The 10637-nt window shown below is 42.7% G+C and overlaps 1 protein-coding gene across 2 annotated transcripts in view; it reads right to left on the reverse strand.

The window, feature by feature from the left end:
* SASH1 (SAM and SH3 domain containing 1) overlaps window positions 1-2751 on the reverse strand; it is a 188049-nt gene extending 185298 nt beyond the window's left edge. Inside the window, exon 1 of one of the 2 annotated variants that reach the window (XM_020878136.2) lies at window positions 1872-2751. In XM_020878136.2, the coding sequence (XP_020733795.2) occupies window positions 1872-2000 (129 nt within the window). In that variant the 5' untranslated portion in view covers window positions 2001-2751. The remainder of the gene's footprint in view (window positions 1-1871) is intronic. The other variant, XM_020878138.2, reaches the window with a different exon arrangement.
* Window positions 2752-10637: the final 7886 nt, after the last annotated feature.

A 10637-nucleotide genomic window follows, 5' to 3' on the forward strand; every position in this document is an offset into this window, starting at 1 on the left:
CAACCCCCACCCCTAAACGACCCTGAGCCCACACTTCAATATAAGTGAGCCCCTCCAACACTTCCCTCCCCAGCCTACACCCTACCCAAGAGATGCAAACCAATTTTCTCAGTGACTGAAAATTTAGAGTGAGACCTAAGCAAGAAATAACAAGATAAGCTTCTGCTGGATGAACTTAAAAAAAACGGTCTAGCACCACAACTTTTATATATGTCCATTGAGTTTTCCGGAATTTCACTGAAGCCCCGTATTCATCAGTAATGTTCAGAAAATGCAAACAGCATAATTTGAAGTGCTTTTCAATATATATTTTAAAAATATTGGAGCGCCCTTGTGAGATGGCCCACACTCTATAGAGTGTGTATTTCCCTGAACAAATCTGCTTTCAAAAAATAAGCAAAATAAAATATCAGAGAGTGAGAGGAGCAGGTAGAAATCTTTGACCAATCTTCCCTGGCTCTCTGCATAGGAATAATCATTAATACCAAAGGACACCTGAAGATGGAATAACTGGGACTTTAGGATCACTGGAAAGATGAGCCACAAGATTATTTGCAAGAAAAAAACAAATAGACAGCTATTACTTACTGTTGTTCAGTTGTTCAATCATATCCAACTCTTTGCGACCCCATGGACTGCAGCATGCCAGGCTTCCATGTCCTTCACTATTTCCCTGAGTTTGCTTACTCATATCCATTGAGTCCCTGATTCCGTCTAACCATCTCATCCTCTGCCACCCCCTTTTATTAACACATGTATGCTGAGCACTAGCTATAGATCAATTTAGCTAAATCTCAGAAAATTCAAGAAGCAGATCTTTTTTGCTTTACTTTTCAGGTGAGAAATAGAATACCACTTCAGCTGGGTACCTTGGCCAAGATCATGCAGTCAGTCAATGGGAGGACTGGGATCTGAATCCAGGCTCACTCACTCCAAAGCCCAAGAGCTGAATTACTGTGGTAAAAGTGGTTTCATCATTCCCAAAGAAGAGCTTCTTTTTACAAACTACACCTCCTTCTATTTAAAAAAAAAAAACTCCAAGTAAATACAGAACCTCTTCCAATTGGCTTCCACAACAGCCAAATCCAAATCTTTACATTGAAGTTGACTTTTTATATGTGGAGTAAGGTGTCTGACTTACTACCCATCTGATTCCAGTCTACCTGCCTCTCTACAGCTCCATCAAAATAAATCTAACTCCTCAAGGCACTGAACCCTGAACAAGTTAAAGCTTCATCTTCCATGATGCCTAAAAACTATTTTTCAGAAATTATGCCAAATCCAGGGGCGGGTTTAGTTACTGGACATTTCAAAATACATGACAATACAGATTTAGTAAAATAAGCCCTATTGTTTTTAGCCCCAAACACATAACAAATATCCTGTAATTCTACAAATTGAAAACTGCAGAGTATGTAAACTTCTTGTGGTTCCGAGCAAGGAGGTAATTGTTTTCCTCTCCTGCTCAGACAACAAATGGTGCAGAGATAAACATCAGTAAAATCAGCCTCTTCCCAAATCCACAGCAGCCAAACACGGTTTATTTACATCCAGTCTTTGAAAGACTCTTCCTCTGTCTTTTTCCACACCAACTTCTCAGCAGGTGTCCCAGATTACACTGTGCAACACCACACCCGATTGTTTAAAACATCTATCTTTGATGCGATCTGTGGCTGGTTATTTTTTAATTAGGTTTTTGAAATCCTAAACCGTGTGGATTTAACCCCTTAAGAACTAGAGCCGGAGAAGGACGACCCCCAAGGGGTGGGCTGGCCGAGTCGGCGAGCGCGCAGGAACGCGAGGTCCCCCAGAGGCGGCCCTGCACCGGGGGGACCCACGACCCGCCCTCCTCGCTCCTCCAGGTAACTCACCAGAATGCCCATCACGTCGGTCCAGAGCCGGGAGAACGCCTCGGACATGCCGGCGCCCACCTCGGGCTCCGACGCCGGCTCGGGCTCCGGCTCCAGCGCCGCGCCGGCGGCTCCCGCGTCCTCCTCCATGGCCGGGTCCCCGGGGCGCCCTGGCCCCGCAGCCGCGCGCGCCCGGCGCCGGGAGCCGGTCTCCGCCCGCCGCGTCACCACCGAGCCGCGCCCCCGCGCCGCATCCCCCGCGGCCCCGGCCTCCGACCCGGCGGGGCCCCCCGGGGCAGGCGCCCGCTCCTCGGCTCTAGGTGGCGGCGGGCCGCGCGACTGACAAGTCCGGAAACTTTCCCAGCCCGGGCTCTGCTCGGCGGCGGGGCAGCAGGAGGCAAAGTTCGCACCACTGAGTTTCACGGCGGGGAACTCTGGCGGCCCCAGCAGCGATGCACGGCGCTGCAAAGGCGTCTCCTCCTGCGGCCGGGACCGACTAACTGGGCACGCGACTCCGTGCTTCCAGCACGTCTGGGCAGGGCCCCGCCGGGTGACCGAGCTGCCTCGGGAACTTGGAGGGAACTCCCCGGCCCCCTCTCTTCAAAATGAGCTCTTCCAGCTCCACATGACTCTCTCCCCTCGACTCTAAAGAAAGCGTTTAGCAACAAAAGGTGCTCTGATGTCAGGCTCTTTGCATGGAAACGAGCCACAGACAGGAGAACAAATCGCCTGTTGAAAGAGCGACCGCCTGCAGCCTCCCGCCTGCACAAGTTTCCGATCACGCCAGTCACCGCCGCAGTCTTGGTCCCAGAAACTCGAGAAAGTTAATCTTTAAGCGAGTCCTACCCCAAAGAGTTCCCAAGCAGTGAGTGTCACAGCGCACACCTCACCCCTCCCGAAGTCTAGCGACCTCAAGAATTACAACCCTCTGCCTCTGGCAGCCGAGACTTGGAAAAGCAAGTGTGAAAGCTTGGGCACCAGCCATTTTTTGACTCGTGTTTATTATGAGTGGGGACATTCTGGTTCCCGGGTGCCGGCAATGCCCTGCATTGCTAGGGGTGTCAGCAATTTAGGGGAAATGCTCCTTGGGTTTTAATGTTTTCTTTAATGTAAGGACCGGCGTGGGGTGGGCGAGCGGGGGGAGGCGGATTTTCAAAAGGAAGTGCTATGGTTGTAACCAGTAAGCCAGCACACTTGGGGCCCCGTGTGTGTTTTTCTAAGGGCAAAATCCATGACGGATTTATTTTATGAGGGAAATAGCCCTATAGAGGTGTTTCTCCTTTTGTGATTGTTTCTTTAAAAACCACTCAACTTTCCCTGGGACAGGAGGATCCACACTGGATCGGGTGATTGATCACTTTGTGAAGCAATTCAGCAACCACGAGGAACCGCCTCTCTGTTAAAGGGCTGAGCGCTTCAAAAACCCAAGTGAGATGCCCCACGGAGAGAGTGCTCCCTGGGGCACCTCCCTGGTATTTTTGTTTTTGTTTTCCTTCTGGTTCCACATAAAAGGAGAGGCAAAAGAGCAAGTCCTTGAAATCCCTTCCCTAAAGCATCTGTTCCCTAAACCAAAATCCAATAAATGAAGAGCCCTTAGAGGAAAGTTCAAAATTGGAAGGGAAAAAAAAACTTTTCCAAAGGTGATTAAATTTATAAGCATAATCCCTGATGACAATATTTTTGAAAGGAAAGAAAAGGAATGAGAAAGCTCTCCCTTGATAGTCAGAAGGCATTGTGCTGAAGTGGAATGCTGGGCGAAGAGTCAGTATGACCAGGCCTAGTGCTTTCCTGGGCTGATGCTGGTGCCAGATGCGTGTTCTAAGATTCTGGGAATCCAAATAAATTCATTAAAGCAGTGCCGGGCTTTTTAAAATTATCATCATCATCATAATCACCTCTATAAAGACATGAAAATAAGTAAATGATGAAAAAAGGTAAAATAACCATTGAGTTGATCTTACATATATTTAAGAATTTCAGTGTATTAGCCATGTGGTACCTTATTTAATGGGCTTCCCTGATGGCTTCCTGGTAAAGAATTCACCTGCCAATGCAGGAGACAGGGGTTCAATCCCTGGGTCAGGAAGATCCCCTGGAGTAGCAAATAGCTACCCACTCCAGTATTCTTGCCTGGGAAATTCCATAAACAAAGGAGCCTGGTCCTCCATGTGGTCGCAAAGAGTCAGACATGACTTAGCAACTAAACAACAACATCTTGTTCAATTCAAGAAAATACAAAGGACCGTGCTGCTTCTAGTGGGGCTTCATAAACACATTATGCAAGGGACTGAGCATGAAGCCAAACAAGAAGGATGGTGGGAGCATGAGTCTCCAGTGCCAAGCATGAGTCTTTCTTCCTGACTCATCAGAGGACCTGAGGGCAAAGCAATGAACTTTTCTGCATTTCTATCTCCCCATCCTAGATGAAGCAAGGCCACACTAATTGCCACCTACCTCCTCAGAGGTGATATTACCTTTCAGGGTCATCTAAAGACAGGTACTATTTAGCAACAACACAAACACATCTCAATATAATTAAATCTTAGCCATCATTTTAGCAATCAGAGAATCAGGCTACCCTAGATATTTGAGGTCCTTTTCCTGGTGCTGCCTAATAAATGGATAAGGAAATAAATAATACATTTGAGGAGGAAATGTTGGTACCTGTAATTTTGCTCTCTGTACATAAATATGAAATTCTGAGCAGTCATTTTTCTTCTTATAGAACACAATTTTTTTGACATTTGAAAAATGAAGCCGAACCTTTTCACGGATCAGCTTCATGAAGCTTCTTCTCAAAATGATTCTGATTACTTCTCCCAAATTGAGCCTTTTCTCCACAGTCAATTCTTCCAGAAAAATTCCTTCAAAGGTTTTTTAACAAAATATAAAGAATAATCAGCAACATCATGATCATGATCATACTATTTCAGAGTCCCCTAGGGTACCATTCGCAAAGAGCTTTTTATAATAGACTTATATCCCTATAAGGGTGGAAAAGGGCCTTTAAGATGATCTGGATCAAATCCCTCATATTGAAGATGAAGAAATGGGCTCTGGAGAACTTGAATGATCACTCCAAATGAACAGAGGGACATGGAGCAGACTCAAAGTCAGATGACTTCAGTACTTTAAAAAATTCTTTCACTTACACTGTAATGTATTTGATTCCCACCTCTGTAAGGTGGGCAAGCGTAGATTCACCATTAAAGATGTGATATGGAACCTATCCACTGACTCAATGGACATGAGTTTGAGCAGGCTCTGGGAGTTGCTGGTACACAGGGAAGCCTGATGTGCTGCAGTCCATGGTGTCACAAAGAGTTGGACACAACTGAGTGACTGAACTGAACACATAGGAATCCTTTCGTCTTTCCATCAAGGCTCTCCCTCATCCAACTCACTGGAATCGTCACGACATCGGTAAGTGAATTCCAAGGACAGAAAGAGACCTAGAAGAGGATTTTCTAGACATCTAGTAGAGACCCAAAAGTTGACTGAAATCAGTTCTTTGGGTTCTGATAATAGTTCATTTATTGCAATGAACTATTAGAATGCATTCAGTGAAAGTAAATACTGGAAATACACCTATCTCAATAAGTGTTATTTCTTGGAAAATTAGTCGTCGTTTAGTCACTAAGTCATGCATGACTCTTTTGCAACCCTATGGACTGCAGCTTGCCAGGTATCTCTGTCCATGGGATTTTCCAGGCAAGAACATTTCCATTTCCTTCTCCAGGCGAACTTCCCATCCCAGGGATCAAATCCGAGTCTCCTGCATTGTCAGGCGGATTCTTTACCACTGAGCCACGTGGGAAGCCCAAATCTTAGTCATACAGCTGCACAATACATGGAGCACAGAAGTCCATACACACATACACATATAAATGCACATACTGGATTGCTTTGTGAAAAAGTGGTTCTGACTATGTGGCAGGGTTACAAATTTAAAAGCCAGTAGTCTAGAAGTTACAAGGTGTTGCCTGCAGCCTATTTAGGACATCTTTTTTTTTTTTTTTTTTTTTCAATGATTTTGATTTTGATTCTCAACTAGCAAGTTTTTAAAAATGCATTATTTTTATTTTTTGGCTGCGCTGGGTCTCCACTGCTACACACAGGCTTTCTCTATTTGCAGCAATTGGGAGCCATTCTGCTTCTCATTGCAGTGGCTTCTCTTGTTGCAGAGCACCGGCTCTAGGTACATCAGCTTCCATAGTTTCAACATATGGCCTTAGCTGCCCCGCAGAGTGTGGGATCTTTGCAGACCAGAGATCAAACCCTTGTTCCCTGCAATGACAGGCAGATTCTTAGCCACTGGACCACCAGACAAGCCCTAGGACATGATGCCTGGCAGTGAAGGTAGAGTTTGGCAGCAGCACAAATATAATGGACTCAGGACAGAGCTGAGTTTGAATTTCACTCAGGTTTCTATAAGATATTGGGTAAGTTATTTATCTCATTAACTGGGAGAATCCATCTATTTAATACGGTAGCTATGAAGTTGTGTGTGAAAGTGCAGGTAGTAACTCTATGAATTAGAACTTTTTCTCCTTTTGCCCCTCCTCCTACCCACTCATACCATGAGATTTATATCTATAAAATGTCCTTGTCCATACCTATCTGTTGGATCACATTATAAAAATGCTAAGTTTTCTAGTACATGCAAAAAGAATTCCTAACCTTGGAGTATGGCTGCTGAATAAAAAGTCTGGGAGGTTACCTCTGGCAGAGTGGAGTGATAAGGACTATTCAATTTTGAAAGTAAAAGTAGTCATAACAGCAATATCAATGTTATGTATTGAAAATCAACTTTATGTCAAGCATTGTGATTGACATTTTAAAAATAGTTTATTTAAATTTTAGATAGAGTTTATGACTTCTCACTACAATCTGTTCATCCCACCCTGCTCACATCCCATTGCAGTCCTGTTACAGCCATCCACTGGTTCAAGCTACCAACCTCAGAGACATGCCTGATTCCTTCCCACCTCACCATCACACCCATCTAACCATGAACAAGCCCTGTGGACCCTACTTCCTAAATATATGCCAAGTTCATCCACTTCTGTCTGTCTCCACTACCACCTTATTTCATACTAGCTCCATCTTTTAGAACACTTTATTTGGATCAGTGCTTCTCAAAGTGTGAACTCAAGAAGAAAAGCATTAGCATAACCTAATTTGTTGGAATTTGTTGGAAATGCAAATTTCCAGGCCCCGGCCCCCAAGTCTACAGACACAGTGATCAGTAGTTTAACAAGCCCCCCAGGTGACTGTGATATCTGCGCAAATTTGAGAGCTTCTAGGAATTATGGGACTGTCAGAATAAGGAAAGGAACACATTGCCAAGGGAATGCCAAGGAGAGGTAAAGTTTTAAAATATAATCTATTGAAAAACTAAAACAGTGGATGGCTTTTAAAATTAGTTGGTAAAAGAAACCATCATGAGATATGTGAATGGAGTTCCCCAAATCAGATACTCAGAGGCATTTGATTTTTAAGGACAGACAATAAAATGTTAAATGTATTTATTGGAATAAACTATTAGCCATAAGAATAGCACATGTGTTAGGAACACAGCTTCATTCTAACCTTGTTATTTTTTACTTTATTATTATTAAAGTTTTTTATTTTTTAAAAATTTTCAGCCATGCTACAAGGCATGCAGGATCTTAGTTCCCTGACTGTGGATTGAACCCATGGCCTCTGCAATGAAAGCATGGAGTCTTAACCACTGGACTGCCAGGGAAGTCCCCAAATACTTGTTACTTTTTAAATGTAACACATTTTCATTGAACCCATGGCCTCTGCAATGAAAGCATGGAGTCTTAACCACTGGACTGCCAGGGAAGTCCCCAAATACTTGTTACTTTTTAAATGTAACACATTTTCTACAGGAAAAAAAAAAAGTGAAATTAAGCAGATGTTAAATCCAAAAGATTATAAATAATCTAATTTATCTTTTTTACCATACTGCCTTCTGAAATTGATCTATGAAAATAGATAAGCTCATTTACCATTTGCCTACAGTCAGCAACGCTCTCTGGCACTCCAATGCTAGGCATTCCACAATGCCTCAGGGGGGACTAACTTCAAGGAAAGACTGAAATGCCAAAACATTTTTCTGCTTGACAGTCACAAACACATTTTTTCCACAACTACCTTAAAAGTGAGCCAAATACCTGCTATTACCTGTTTAAAAGTCTTCATCTTGGAGTGTTTGATAAGAGAGATGGAGAAAAGAACTAAGAGCAAACTAAAAAGAAAAATTAAAACCAAGTGAAGACAGCCCAAACAGGCTATGGAGAGAAGGTAAATAAACAAAATGATGATTCAGAGCTATAAATACTTTTCTCTGAAATCTCTTCTCCCACTCTGATAAGCAAGGTTACCAGCTTAGCCAGCTAGGTTTTCCTCTGGGTTAATGCTCTGTAAACACCAAGGTTTTGCCTGGGAATTATTCCTCCAGACAGACAATGTGACCGATATTTCATTTTGCATAGTTAGGTCAGACAAGATGATTTGTAAACCCATTTGTAATTCTAAAACATGAGGATTCTGAAATATTCAGTAATCATATTATAAAGAAGAAGCAAAAGACTCTGAGTGGGCTGGTTCTGGTGTGTGTGTTAGTGGCTCAGTTGTATCTGACTCTTTGTGAGCCTGCAGACTGTAGGCCGCCAGGCTCCTCTGTCCTTGGAATTCTCCAGGGAAGAATACTGGAATGGGTAGCCATTCCCTTCTCCAGGGGATCTTCCTGACCCAGGGATCAAACCTAGGTCTCCTGCAATGCAGGCAGATTCTTTACCATCTGAGCTACCAGGGAAACCCTGCCAACACTGAACTCACAATGTTTAAGGCAAAGAATCCAAAGACTTCAGCTCACCATGAAACAACTTCTGAATTAACACGGGAGCAGGATGTCCTGTAGAGAGCTGTGAGATTCTCTGAGAGCTACCTGACACTGAAAAGCAGAAAAAAAGGATGCATGGAGAGCGAATGGTCTGCAGAATCATACTCCCTGCTATTTATCTTTTAACTTAGGAGAGTGTAAGAAAAAAAAAAAGGAATGTGTTAATAAGGGACCACAGACTATGTTAAGTATTTCCAAATTATGCCAGGAAAGTCTTAAAAAGCACAGCTGGGAAGTATCATCCACCAAACAAATTGCTTCATCAGTCTTGTGTATTTTATCAACTTTACCCAATGAGAATGCCTACTTGGCTGTCTCTATTGCTTAAACGTGGTCATGAAAAATATTTTTTTATTCCCTGTTACTTTCAAAGGCTCCAATTAAGACTATGGCCCTGCTTCTTTGAAGTGCAATGTTATATACATAGAACAAAAGATTCTCACTCACAAAATCAATCCCAGAAACCACAGAAAACTATTATAAATCTTATCCAGAATTGAAGCATTATCCAGAATACTCTGGTTGAACAACAATAAATATTAATTTATAATTAATGACATTTGCGTATGACTATTAACAAAGGGGGGGGGGGCTGTTGAGCCGAGTACAGCATTCTGGAAAAAGTATGTGCTGACTCATTAAAACAAAGGAAAGTGTGATTATCCTTTTTTACTACTCCTTTTTTTTTAAAAGAGTCACATACTTACTATATAAATTACTTGAGGAAGAATCATGAGTCTTAGATGCATTGCCCAGCCTGATGGTAACCATATACAGATTGGCTTTCTTCTGTTCTATGTCTTTCATGGAGGAGCCAGCATTTTGGATTACAAGGAGCTTTATACTTCTAAAATGTTATATGTTGGCTGTTTTAAAGGGAAACTTGTATTCTGGTTTCTAAAGAAATAAAGAAAGGAAAGAAGGAAGGGACAAAGAGAAAGAGAAAAAAATGTCTTAACTTTCCCTTTAGCTGTAAAATTCTATCATTTTAGAATCTCAGAAGCACAGCTTCCTTCTCACACAGTCTAACTCCCTTCCTTTCCATGCATAGCAAGTTTTTCAGTCTCTCCTCAGTCATTCAAAGCCATTTTCCTCTTCTGGGTACTTTCTTTCAAAATGCATTTCCGGTGACACACAGAGGCACACGCGCATGCGCGCACACGCGTACACAAAGGCCCAGTTATCTCCGTGTTTTTTTTTTTTTTTTTCTGAGCTGCCTTATACAATTGAAGATAAAAATAAATGAACTTGGTGAAGAAGTCATCAAAAGAGGTGGCGCCATGAGAATGTCTCAATGAGCTTCTCACATATAGAGATAGAAGGTTGAGTGACAGGACACTGGTGTCACGGCTACTGCTTTAAATAGTGCTTTGGTCAAGTTTAGTGAAACGATTCCCTGTCTTGGGAAGCACGTTACATGCTCTGTTCCTGTGGTGAGGGCTGGCTGGAATGAGGATTGAAATCTAAGAGAAATATTAATATGGGTAAGCAGGCACTAGATTTTAGCGCCATTTCCCCCTCAAGGAACACAAATATTTTTAAAGGAACACATAAATGGATTGCCTAGGCATAAATTTTTCCTATGCCTTACGAATGAAACAACTAGGTTATAGCTTCTCTTTATCTAATGAATGCTCTCAAAAATCAGATGATGTTGATTCCAATTGCAAAGAGACACAACAAAGGCCCCTTGTTCTAGAAATGAGGTCATTTGGACAGTCTATCCATTAAGAAAAAGCCTATTTTGCTTTCAGAGGTCACCTATTGGGGCAGGAAATCCATCTTTCAGCCAGTGAACTAACATCTGGCCTAAGTCTTCTGGGCTGAAATGTCAATTTCCTGGTCTAAATGGAACACACATGAAAGGAAAAGAG

This window comes from Odocoileus virginianus, chromosome 34 (genome assembly GCF_023699985.2).
Source record: "Odocoileus virginianus isolate 20LAN1187 ecotype Illinois chromosome 34, Ovbor_1.2, whole genome shotgun sequence".
Taxonomy (NCBI): domain Eukaryota; kingdom Metazoa; phylum Chordata; class Mammalia; order Artiodactyla; family Cervidae; genus Odocoileus; species Odocoileus virginianus.